The 13,366-nt window shown below is 52.7% G+C and overlaps 1 protein-coding gene across 2 annotated transcripts in view; it reads right to left on the bottom strand.

Annotated features, from left to right (window-relative positions):
• The window catches only part of MDN1 (midasin AAA ATPase 1), a 585,757-nt gene that overhangs the window by 74,932 nt on the left and 497,459 nt on the right, over window positions 1–13,366 (bottom strand). For both annotated transcript variants that reach the window (XM_075340129.1, XM_075340130.1), the window contains exon 86: window positions 615–790. In XM_075340129.1, coding sequence (XP_075196244.1) covers window positions 615–790 — 176 coding nt within the window. The remainder of the gene's footprint in view (window positions 1–614; window positions 791–13,366) is intronic.

Raw genomic sequence — 13,366 nt, 5'->3', positions numbered from 1 at the left:
CTTGACATTGTAAAAGCTGATATTTTAGTGTAGCAGTCAAGGGGGAAAAAAAACAACTAACTACAGTTGAGGAATATATTTTATACTGGGGTATATATAGTGTGCTCATTCCTCAGTAGTGCATCCGAGATCTTGGTCTCCTGAAACACAAGGTCACGAGTAACTGGTATTGGGATTAACATGTACAAAGGTCATCCATATATTTAGATTTTCCTTGTTTACTTGACTGTAAACATACTTAAAAAGGTTTGCTATATAAACAATTTTCATCTAAGTAATGCTTAATCATCAAATAAATGTAAAGTATAACTGATCTAATTAATACGATTTGTTTCCATTCTCCACCATTTGTCCAGGATCTCTCTGGGCAATGTTCTGTAGGCCTCAGACTAACACGTTGTATTATCTTAGCTCATATTGCTAGAGTGGACTCGATTGTATTTTTCTCAGATTAGAGCAGGACTAGGTATATACAAGTTTACATCCCCAAGAATGTGAAAAATTAAACCTTGCGTTCAATACAAGTTGAAGAACTTTATCTACACAGCACTTAGGAATTTTTGACATTTAGCATTTATGTCTTATACCCACAGAACAACAAATTATAAGCTCACCATATCCATCCCTGGTCCAGTCTCTTCTGCTTTATCGCTGTCCCCATCATTGTCATCCTCATCCTCATCATCTCCCCAAAGCCGTTCATCAAGTTTGTCTGCATCAGCATCACCAAGATCTCCCATCTGTTTATCAAGGTCATCCTCCTCACTGCTAGATTTATCATCTTGATCTTCTGTAGAAAGAAATAAAAAAAATTCAGATTTGACAAATTAATATGTTAAATATTGATGTGTGCCCTACCTATCACTGTGATCTCATGTATTCATTATCACCAGGAAAAAAAAACGGATTTTTGTGTACTCACCGTAAAATCGTTTTCTCTTAGCCATCATTGGGGGACACAGGACCATGGGTGTTATGCTGCCTATCCATAGGAGGACACTAAGTAGATGCAAAAAGCATAGCTCCTCCTCTGCAGTATACACCCCCTGGCCGGGCCAGGCAACCTCAGTTTTAGTACACAAGCAGTAGGAGAAAAAAAACAGTAAAACCTTCTCAACAGAGGAACATGAGAAAAGAAGAGTCATAACCAAATAAGGTACTGAGAGAACCAAGGCCCAACAGGGCAATAGGGTGGGTGCTGTGTCCCCCAATGATGGCTATGAGAAAACGATTTTACGGTGAGTACACAAAAATCCGTTTTTCTCTGATGCCTCATTGGGGGACACAGGACCATGGGACGCCCTAAAGCAGTCCATGGGTGGGAAACAAAAGAAGACAACACAACCCAAGGACTAGGAACCAGTCCCAGACAGCCTGGAGCGCCTACTGAGAGAGGTGCTCTACTGCCGTTTGCAGAATTTTCCTACCCAGATTTGCCTCAGTTGAAACCTGGGTATGGACTCTGTAATGCTTTGAAAACGTATGTAGGCTAGACCAGGTCGTAACCTTACACACCTGTTCCACTGAAGCCTGATGCCGAATGGCCCACGAAGCGCCAACTGCTCACGTGGAATGAGCCCGCAGTCCAACTAGAATGGGCTTGAGTTGCAAGCAGTAGACTTCATGGATTGCAGAGCGAATCCAGCGAGCCAGAGTCGCCTTTGAAGCTGTCTGTCCCTTCTTAGGCCCCTCATGAATGACGAACAAAGGGTCCGTTTTCCTAAAGGGGGCTGTCCTGGATATGTAATATCTGAGAGCTCTGACGAGGTTTAACGAATGCAGAGACCTTTCCACCCTATGAACCGGGTGTGGACAAAAGGAAGGCAGAACAATGTCCTCATTCAAATGAAACGGGGTAAGAACCTTTGGAAGTTAAACCGGAAGGGGGCGCAGAACCACCTTGTCCGGGTGAAAGATCAGAAAAGGCTTGCGGCAAGAAAAAGAGAATTTTGTTACTTACCGTAAATTCTTTTTCTTATAGTTCCGTATTGGGAGACCCAGACAATGGGTGTTTGGCTTCTGCCTCCGGAGGACACACAAAGTACTACACTTAAAAGTGTAGCTCCTCCCTCTGAGCTTATACACCCCCTGGTAGCCAGTCCTAGCCAGTTTAGTGCAAAAGCTGAAGGAGAATAGCCACCCACAAGTAGAACTGAGTAAGAACCGGAACAACCAGAGACTCTGTCCACGACAACAGCCGGTGATAACACACGGAACAAGAAAATTGCCAACAGGCAACAGGGAGGAAAGCTGGGTCTCCCAATACGGAACTATAAGAAAAAGAATTTACGGTAAGTAACAAAATTCTCTTTTTCTTTATCGTTCCTTTGGGAGACCCAGACCATGAGACGTTCCAAAGCTGTCCCTGGGTGGGAATAAACAGAAAAAACTAAGAAGTAGGCGGAGCCTAACTTCACAAGTGGGCGACAGCCGCCTGAAGGATGCGTCTGCCCAAGCTCGCATCTGCCGAAGCATGAGCATGCACTTGGTAGTGCTTCGAAAAGGTATGCAGGCTAGTCCAAGTGGCAGCCTGACAGACTTGTTGAGCCGTAGCCTGGTGCCTAAAAGCCCAAGAGGCACCGACAGCTCTGGTCGAGTGTGCTTTAATCCCCGACGGGGTAGGCACCTGAGTACTCTGGTAGGCGTCCGAAATGGTCGATCTAATCCAACAGGCCAAGGTCGGCTTAGAAGCAGAGAGACCCTTGCGCCGCCCTGTGGTTAGCACAAAAAGAGAGTGCACCGTCTAAGCGCAGCGGTGCGAGCCACATAAATCCGGAGAGCACGTACCAGATCTAGAGTATGCAGCGCTTTCTCAAAGCGATGAACAGGGGCCGGACAGAAGGAAGGCAAGGAAATATCCTGGTTAAGGTGGAAGGGAGAGACCACCTTAGGAAGAAAGTCCGGGGTCGGACGGAGAACTACCTTGTCTTGGTGAAAAAACAAAAAAAGGTGACTCCGAGGAGAGTGCAGCCAAATCAGAGACTCTCCTGAGATAAGTTATGGCAACTAGAAAGGCCACCTTTTGAGAAAGACGATACAAAGAAACCTCCCTATGAGGCTCAAAGGGGGGTTTCTGCAATACCGTGAGGACCAAGTTAAGGTCCCAGGGATCCAAGGGCCGCCGATAAGGCGGAATGATGTGAGATGCACCTTGCATAAAGGTGCGGATCTGAGCCAGCCGGGCGAGACGCCGCTGGAACAGCACTGATAGAGCTGAGACTTGTCCCTTCAGAGAGTTGAGGAACAGTCCTAGCTGCAGACCGGACTGTAAAAAAGACAGAAGGGTCGGCAACGAGAATGGCCAAGGAGAATGGCCGGAAGAGCGACACCAGGCCAGGAAAATTTTCCAAGTCCTGTGATAGATCCTGACGGAGGAAGACTTACGGGCCCGAGTCATAGTGGAGATGACTTCAGGAGGAATACCAGAAGCCGTCAAAATCCAGGACTCAAGAGCCACGCCGTCAATTTGAGTGCCGCAGAATTCGGGCGGAAAAACGGACCTTGCGAGAGCAGATCTGGACGGTCCGGAAGATGCCACGGCATCTCCACGGACAGTTGGAGCAGGTCGGGATACCAAGCTCGCCTGGGCCAGTCCGGTGCAATGAGGATGACTCGACGGCCCTCCATTCTGATCTTGCGCAGGACTCTGGGCAAGAGAGCTAGAGGGGGAAAACACGTAGGACAGACGAAACTGGGACCAGTCTTGAACCAGAGCGTCCGCGGCGAAGGCCTGAGGATCGTGGGAGCGAGCCACGTAAACCGGAACCTTGCTGTTGTGACGGGATGCTATTAGGTCCACGTCCGGAGTGCCCCACTTGCGGCAGATTGACTGAAACACTGCCGGGTGCAGAGACCACTCGCCACTGTCCACGGATTGACGGCTGAGATAATCCGCCTCCCAGTTTTCTACGCCAGGGATGTGGACTGCGGATATGGTGGACTTGGAGTCCTCCGCCCATTGAAGAATGCGTTGGACCTCCAACATTGCCAGGCGGCTGCGTGTCCCGCCTTGGTGATTGATATAGGCAACCGCTGTCGCGTTGTCTGACTGAACTCGAATGTGCCTGCCCGCCAACAGGTGGTGAAAGGCTAGGAGAGCTAGAAGCACAGCTCTGGTTTCCAGCACATTGATTGAAAGGGCTGACTCGGACAGAGTCCAAATGCCCTGAGCTCTGTGGTGGAGATGTACCGCTCCCCAGCCGGATAGGCTGGCATCCGTGGTGAGAATCACCCAGGACGGAGCCAGGAAGGAGCGCCCTTGGGACAGGGAGAGGGGTCGAAGCCACCACTGAAGAGAGCTCCTGGTCCGTGGCGACAGAGCCACTAACCTCTGTAAGGAGGAAGGCCGCTTGGCCCAACAGCGGAGAATGTCCAGCTGCAGAGGACGCAGATGGAACTGGGCAAAGGGAACCGCCTCCATGGAAGCCACCATTTGATCCAGCACCTGCATCAGGCGCCTGAGGGAATAACGGCGGGGGCCTCAGGAGAGAGCGCACCGCTAGCCGGAGAGACTGTTTGTTTAAGGGCAACTTCACAAGTGCCGGCAAAGTCTCGAACTGCATCCCTAGGTACGTGAGACTCTGGGTCGGAGTCAGAGTGCATTTGGGAAGATTGACAATCCACCCGAATTGGGCTAGGGTGGCGAGAGTGAGCGAAACACTCCGCTGACAGTCTGCGCTGGATGGACCCTTGACCAGAAGGTCGTCTAGATAAGGAAGCACTGCTAACCCCTGGAGGTGCAGGACCGCAATCACTGCCGCCATGACCTTGGTGAATACCCGAGGGGCCGTGGCTAACCCGAAGGGGAGAGCCACGAATTGGAAATGATCCTCTCCTATTGCAAAACGTAGCCAACGCTGATGTGACACTGCGATTGGCACATGTAGATAGGCATCTCTGATGTCGATGGATGCTAGGAAATCTCCTTGGGTCATTGAGGCAATGACTGATTGCAGAGACTCCATGAGAAAATGCCGCACCCGGACATGCTTGTTGAGAAGCTTGAGATCCAGGATGGGCCGGAAGGTACCGTCCTTTTTTGGAACTAGGAAGAGATTTGAGTAAAAACCTCTGAACCGTTCCTGAGCGGGAACTGGGACAATCACTCCGTTTGCCTGCAAGGACGCCACAGCCTGCGATAAGGCGGCGGCCTTGGAGCAGGGGGGAGTTGAGAGAAAAAATCTGTTTGGAGGGCTGGAAGAGAATTCTATCCTGTAGCTGTGAGATATGATGTCTCTCACCCACTGATCGGAGACCTGCTTTAACCAAGCGGCGCCAAAGTGGGAGAGCCTGCTACCGACTAAGGACGTGGCTGGAGCGGGCCGAGAGTCATGAGGAAGCTGCCTTAGTGGCAAAACCTCCTGCGGTCTTCTGCGGACGCGCTTTTGGGCGCCAGTTGGATTTCTGATCCTTGGCTGAGTTAGCGGACGAGGCGGAAGGTTTAGAGGATGACCAGTTGGAGGAACGAAAGGAACGAAACCTCGATTGATTCCTACCCTGGGCGGGTTTCCTGGTCTTAGTTTGTGGCATGGAAGTATTCTTCCCGCCAGTAGCTTCTTTAATGATTTCATCCAGCTGTTCACCAAACAGCCGTGAACCAGCAAAAGGGAGCTCAGCAAGAAACTTCTTGGACGAAGCATCTGCCTTCCACTCTCGAAGCCACAAAATCCTGCGGATAACAAGAGAATTAGCTGAAGCCACCGCAGTGCGGTGAGCAGCCTCTAGCATGGCAGACATGGCATAAGATGAAAAGGCTGAAGCCTGAGCAGTTAAGGCAACCATCTCAGGCATAGATTCCCTGGTGAGGGAATGCATCTCCTCTAGAGAAGCAGAGATGGCTTTGAGAGCCCACACTGCTGCAAAAGTCGGGGAAAACGCGGCCCCCGCAGCTTCGTACACAGATTTGGCCAGAAGGTCAATCTGACGGTCAGTGGAATCCTTAAGTGAGATGCCGTCAGCCACCGACACAACGGTCCGGGCTGATAGCCTAGACACCGGAGGGTCTACCTTTGGGGAGTGAGACCACTCCTTGACCACCTCAGGTGGAAATGGAAACCGGTCATCAGAACCACGCTTTGGAAAGCGTTTGTCAGGGCAGGCCCTGGGTTTGGTCACAGCGGTCTGAAAACTGGAGTGGTTAAAGAACACACTCTTCACTCTCTTAGGCGAGGTAAACTGATGTTTTTCTGCCAAAGAGAGTTGCTCCTCTGATACTGGCGGATTGAGATCCAGCACAGAATTAATAGAAGCAATCAAATCACTAAGATCTGAGTCACCCTCAGAGAAATCGATGGGATACATAGCCTCCGAGCCCCCAGTGAGAGCATCCTCCTCATCTTGAGAGTCAGCTCTTGAGACAGAGCCGTGGGATGGGGAGGGGGAGGAAACCCTGCGCCTTCTCTTAGAAGGACGGGGTCTGGGATCAGATGATGAATCCTACGTGAGCTCTGATGGACGGAGGTCAGAGGATAGGAGTCCTCTGTCAAGAGTATTAGAGGCACCCTGAGAGGGGGGCTGATGCATATTCATCAAAGTCCTGGACAAAAGTCCCATGGACTCAGCAAATGACTGGGATATGGACCTAGAATAGGACTCTACCCAGGCCGGGGGTTCAATCACAGGTGCAGCAGCAGCCTGAGAGACCACTGGGGGTGAGACTCCAGGCTGTGGCACCGCCAAGTTAGAGCAACCATCACAGTGTGGATAAATGCTCGGCTCAGGCAGCAGGAGCTTACATGCAGTGCATGCAGAATAAAGCTTTGGAGCCTTGCTCCTTGTGTGAGACATGCTGCTGGAGTAGGGGCTTTGCAGAGAATGAACCCCAGGGAGAATATACAGAGGTCCACAACCGGAGACCGGCTGTGGCTTACCAGACCGCTGAGCGCGGTGTTGTGTGCCCTCCAGATCCCGAAGCCCGGTCCCCCAGAGCGCAGCACCTCAGCAGAGATGCAGAATGCAGGATGTCCCAGAGCAGAGTGAACTCTGCCTGAGAAATGGAGGGGGCGGGACTAGGGGTGTTTTTATAAAAGAGCGGGAACTGGAGGGCTATAGAGACCTGCCGGGAAGGAGGGACGCCCCAGCAGTGGGGAGTGTCCCTCCCCTGTGTAGAACGGCCGCCGGGAGGAGCCGAACCTGTCCCTCTGCATGAGTGACATGCGAGGGCAGGAAAACGAAACTAGGCCTCCCGCGAAGCCGGGGCCTAAATTTAAGCGGCGAGGCCGACAAGCAGGCACCATCAGCGCGGTTCTCAGGCAAAAGCTGGAGAACCCGCCGGAAAAGTTAAAAACAATCATATACAGCATACTCTCCCCTTACAATAAAGAACCGGGACCCCCAACATAAACGTCTCAGGTACTTAGCTGCTGAGACGCAGGGCCATGTCCCTGGGGATGAGTGCTCCGGTCCAACAGAATCCTCAAGGGGCTGTGGATGGAGACCGGACTCCTGCCAGGCATGGAGACCGTGCTGGCTCCCACTTCAAGCCAGAGCCCAGAAGGGATGGTGAAGGAGTGCGGCATGTAAGGCTTCAGCCTTGTAAATCAACCTTAACAACACCGCCGACACAGTGGGGTGAGAAGGGACATGCTTGGAGTCCAGACATGGACCCGCTTTTCTTCAAACTCTTTCCAAAAGTCAAACAATCAGATGAGAATGCATGTGTGTTTGTATGACCTCCTGAACACAAAGCGATAAACTGGCTAGGACTGGCTACCAGGGGGTGTATAAGCTCAGAGAGAGGAGCTACACTTTTAAGTGTAGTACTTTGTGTGTCCTCCGGCGGCAGAAGCTAAACACCATGGTCTGGGTCTCCCAAAGGAACGATAAAGAAAGTGCTGCTAGCTCAGAAACCCGACTGATGGACGTAATTGCCACCAGGAATGTTACCTTCCAGGATAGAAGAGCAAGGGAGGATTTCTTGAGGGGTTCAAAGGGAGACCTCTGCAGACCGTCCAGAACGAGGTTGAGGTCCCATGGTTCCAGCGGCCGTTTGTACTAAATGGGAAACGCCCTGGAGGAAGGTCTTGACTTGCGGATTTTGAGCCAGGCGGCATTGGTAGAAGATTGAGAGCGCTGAGACCTGCCCTTTAAGGGAACTGAGAGCCAACCCCGCTTGCAAACCAGACTGTAGAAAGTCGAGAATTCTGGGGATGGCCAGAGGCATAGGCTGGACGTTAGTTTCCCTGCACCATGAAAGGAAGATTTTCCACGTACGGTGGTAAATGCGGGATGAAGCAGACTTTTTGGCGCAGATCATGGTGAAAATAACCGCGGGGGAGAATCCCGCTCTTGTTAATACCCAGGTCTCAATGGCCATGCCGTCAGCTTCAGGGCTCTGGAGTTCTGATGGGAAATGAGCCCTTGGGTCATCAAGTCTGGGATGTCTGGAAGGCGCCACGGTGCGTCTGTGAGCATTTGTACTAATTCGGCGTACCAGGCGCGCCTGGGCCAGTCCGGTGCTATCGGTATCACCGGGACTCCCTCTGCCTTGATCTTCCTGATTACCCGCGGCAGCAACGGTAGAGGTGGAAATATATAAGGCAGGCGGAAGTGGTGCCAGGAGCAGACTAGAGCATCTGCGCCGATGGACTGCGGGTCGCGTGACCTGGCTATGAACGCGGGTACCTTTGCATTCAACCTTGAGGCCATTAGGTCCACGTCTGGTGTGCCCCAGCGAGTGCAGATGTGTAGAAACACATCTGGGTGGAGAGACCATTCTCCGGCGGCCAGGCCTTGGCGACTTAGAAAGTCTGCTGCCCAGTTCTCTACCCCCGGTATGTGTACCGCTGATATCACTGATCCCGTCGACTAGGCCCAGCTGAGGATCTTGTGGGCCTCGAGATAAGCCGCTTTGCTGCGGGTGCCCCCCTGCCGATTGATATAGGCTACAGCTGTCGCATTGTCCGATTGGACTCGAATCTGACGACCCGCTAGCAGAGGGCAGAACGCTCTGAGCGCAAGGAAGATCGCGCGGAGTTCCAGGATGTTTATGGGTAGGAAAGAGTCCTGGGGTGTCCAACGTCCTTGAGCAGTGTGGTGCCGGTACACTAGGAGGCTGGCGTCCGTGGTCAGGACCAGCCAGTTCACTGGGAGAAAAGATCTCCCCTTCGATAGGGATGAGGACCGAAGCCACCAGCGGAGTGCGTACCTGACTGAAGGCGTCAGGTGAAGATGTCTGTCCAGGGAGAAGGGGCTCTTGTCCCAGCCCGCTAGAAGGGCTAGCTGCAGTGGGCGGAGGTGCAGTTGAGCAAAGGGTACTGCTTCCATAGCCGCCACCATCCAGCCGAGCACTTTCATGCTGAATCGAATGGAGTGAGACGGAGGACATAGAAGGCAGCGTACCACTCGTTGAAGAGCGATGGCCTTGTCCTGAGGGAGAAGGATCAAGCCCCGACGGGTGTCCAGGGACATGCCCAGGAAGGTGATGGATCGTGATGGGATCGGGGATGATTTGTCCAGATTGACTAGCCACCCTAAGCAGGATAGGGTGTCCACAGTGATCTGTACGCTGGTTGAGCAGTCGCGGAAGGAGGGGGCCTTGATGAGGAGGTCGTCCAAGTAAGGAAGAACGACTACTCCCCTGGTGCGAAGGACGCTCATGGCGGCCACCATGACTTTGGTGAGGACCCTTGGTGCGGTGGCAAGGCCGAAGGGTAGAGCTACGAATTGAAAGTGGGAGTCCTGAATTGCAAAGCGGAGGAACTTTTGGTGATCTGGGGTGATGGGTATGTGCAGGTACGCGTCCTTGATGTCTATGGAGGCGAGAAATTCCCCTTCGACCATGGATGCAATAATGGACCTTAGGGACTCCATTCTGAATCTCCGTACGTGCACATGTTTGTTTAGGTGTTTGAGGTCCAGGATGGGTCGAACTGACCATTCCTTTTTGGGGACCACAAAGAGGATGGAATAAAAACCCCCGAACTTCTCGTCGTCTGGGACAGGTATTATCAGTCCTGCTGTTTGGAGCGAGTGGATTGCTGAGAAAAAAACTTTGCGTCGTTTTCGAGTCTTTGGGGGGGTTTGAGAGAAAGAACAGACTTGGGGGTCGGGTCCGAAATTCTACGTGGTAACCGGATAACACAAGGTCTCGTACCCATTTGTCGTCTGAGGCGGCAGCCCAGATGTGTTGAAAGAGCCGCAGTCGACCTCCTACAATGAGTGTCTTCCGGGGCGCCGAAGGAGTCATGAGGGGGGAAAACGTCGTGGCCGAGTCTCCCTAGTCCTGGACTGTTTCGGTCTAGGCTGCCATGACTAAGTGGGTTTCGGGGAGAGCTGAGGTCGGTCCCTGCGTAGTCCGCGGCTGGTGGCGGGGACAGCACGGGATGTCGACCAACCAAATGAGTTCCGGAAGGAGCGGAACGAGGACTGTGGACGTCAGGTGAAGGACGTCCTGGACTTCAGCTGGGGGAGGGAGGTACTCTTTCCTCCCGTGGCGTCAAAAATGATCTTGTCCAGACGTTCGCCAAACAATCGGTTTGGAAAAAAGGGAAGGCCCGTGAGAGACTTCTTGGAGGCAGAGCCCGCTCGCCATTGTCGGAGCCAGAGAGCTCTACAGATGGCTATGGGATTTGAGGCGGCAAAGTTGCGCAGGTAGCAGCGTCCATGGAGGCCTGCATGAGGTATTCCGCCGCAGCGGCAATTTGAGCGGTTACCTCTGTGACGGTATGAGGGAACTGGGATTCCTCAAGCGAAGTGTTAAGGGATTCTGCCCAGACCGAGATCGCCTTTGCGACCCACACAGCGGCAAAGGAGGGCGAGAGGGAGGAACCCGCAGCCTCAAAAGCAGAGCGGGCGAGGTGCTCCACCTGTCTGTCTGTCGGGTCCTTGATGGAGGAACCATCGGGTAAAGACAGGAGCATCTTTGTGGTAAGGCGGGAGACCGGGGGGTCGACCGAGGGCGGATCGGCCCAGCCCTTAGGGGCAGGTGAGGCAAAAAGGTACCGGGACTCCATGAGTTTTCGGTTACCGAAGCGCCTGTCAGGCTTCTCCCTTTGCTTTGTGAGGATATCCTGAAACTCTGGGTGATCAGCGAAAACCTTTTGGGGTTTCCTTGCCCTCTTAAAGGAGACCACATGGTCAGTGTAGTGGATGGGGGATCCTCCACATGCAGAGTTTGGTTGATTGCTGCTATAAGGGAGTCTATTGCAGTTTGATCATCTGGGGAGGCTGAAACCAAGGAATCCTCTTGGTATAAACAGCATTCTCCCTCCTCCAGCTCTTCAGAAGCCGTGGAGCGTGTGGGAGAGCCTGCCCTGTGTGCTCCCGAGGGAGAGCCCGCTGGAGACACCCGGCCGTGTGCTCTTTTCCTGATCCCTGCAACCGGTGAAGCATGTGCCCGGATTACCTCAGAAGGATCCTCCATAGGGGTATCCTCAGGCTGCGTTCCGTCCAGGGACCCAGAAGGGTGTGGAGGACGACATTGCATAGCCAGCACCAGGTTCTGTGACAGTTTTTCCATGGATTGGGACAGAAACTGTGCCTATTCCGGTGGGCTGGGAGCCCTAGGCTCTGGGCTGACTGTTGCGGCGGTGGGGGCAGGGGGGTCTTGGGGGGCTATAGGGGCACAGGACTCACAGAGAGAAGAGGTGTGTTTACGTGGTAGCTCAGCGTGGCAGGCAGTGCAGACTGAATAATAGACTATGTGGGCCTTAGCACTCTTAGTGCCCTTAGATTTCTGCATGTTCCTAATAGGAGTATGCCAGGAGGGGGAGCAATGCTCAGCAGAGCTACAATTGAAGCAAGCACCTCACCAGGATCAGCCGATGGCCCTGTCCTCAGGAAGGATTAAGCTCTATGGAGATCTCGCACGCTTTCCGGGGGGGGAGGGGGCGCTTATCGCGGCTGCGGGGGGGCGGGGCTTAACGCTAAAAGAGCGTGAAGATGAAGTCAGTGTGCCCCCCCCCTGCTGTGGGTAGTAAAAAACGGCGGCAAGGAAGCTTCTGATAGTTTTCCTCCCTCTCCCTCCAGTCAGCACACAGCTTGTCACTGGTGGTTATCAGCCGGCTTTTCTGCTAGAGCAAATAAACAGAGCAAATAAACAGCGTGAGTCCCTGAGCCCTGGGCCCTCCCCCTGCCACCGGGAAATTATCTGCAGGACTTTCTGCAAACAGCGAGGGACTTCCCCCTCCTCCAGCCAGCAAGCTAGAGAAAAGTTAACACTGTGTGTGCAGGATCCCTGTAAATGCTGCAGCGTCTTTTCTCCCTTTGTCTGGGAAACCAGTCAGGGGGATCTCACCTTAAAACACTGCTTTTGTCCAGGCAGTGAAAATAGCAGAGTCAGCTTGCTGTGTCCGGTCACACCGGTGTCATATTCAACTCAGAGCCTGCAAAGAAGGGAATTTTGTTACTTACCGTAAATTCCTTTTCTTCTAGCTCTTATTGGGAGACCCAGACGATTGGGGTATAGCTACTGCCCTCCGGAGGCCACACAAAGCACTACACTAAAAAGTGCAAGGCCCCTCCCCTTCTGGCTATACCCCCCCGTGGTATCACGGGTTCTCCAGTTTTAGTGCCAAAGCAAGAAGGAGGAAGCCAATAACTGGTTTAAACAAATTAACTCCGAATAACGTCGGAGAACTGAAAAACCGTTCAACATGAACAACATGTGTACCCGCAAACAACAAAAAAATCCCGAAGGACAACAGGGCGGGTGCTGGGTCTCCCAATAAGAGCTAGAAGAAAAGGAATTTACGGTAAGTAACAAAATTCCCTTCTTCTTCAGCGCTCTATTGGGAGACCCAGACGATTGGGACGTCCAAAAGCTGTCCCTGGGTGGGTAAAGAGATACCTCATGTTAGAGCTGCAAAACAGCCCTCCCCTACGGGGGTGTCAGTGCCGCCTGCAGGACTCTTCTACCTAAGCTGGCATCCGCCGAAGCAGAGGTATGCACCTGATAATGTTTGGTGAAAGTGTGCAGACTCGACCAGGTAGCTGCCTGGCACACCTGTTGAGCCGAAGCCTGGTGTCGCAAAGCCCAGGACGCACCCACAGCTCTGGTTGAGTGGGCTTTCAGCCCTGAAGGAACCGGAAGCCCAGCAGAACGGTAAGCTTCCAGAATTGGTTCTTTGATCCATCGAGCCAGGGTGGCTTTAGAAGCCTGCGACCCCTTGCGCTGGCCAGCGACAAGGACAAAAAGTGCATCTGAACGGCGGATAGGCGCCGTGCGAGAAATATAGATTCTGAGTGCTCTCACCAGATCTAGCAAACGTAAGTCTTTCTCATACCGGTGAACCGGCTGAGGACAAAAGGAAGGCAAGGATATATCCTGATTAAGATGAAACGAGGATACGACCTTAGGGAGAAACTCCGGAATGGGGCGCAGCACTACCTTGTCCTGGTGGAACACCAGGAAGGGAGCCTTGGATGA

Source organism: Anomaloglossus baeobatrachus, chromosome 3 (genome assembly GCF_048569485.1).
Source record: "Anomaloglossus baeobatrachus isolate aAnoBae1 chromosome 3, aAnoBae1.hap1, whole genome shotgun sequence".
Taxonomy (NCBI): domain Eukaryota; kingdom Metazoa; phylum Chordata; class Amphibia; order Anura; family Aromobatidae; genus Anomaloglossus; species Anomaloglossus baeobatrachus.
Note: the sequence above shows the minus strand (reverse complement) of the source record. Positions and strands in the feature narration are given on the sequence as shown.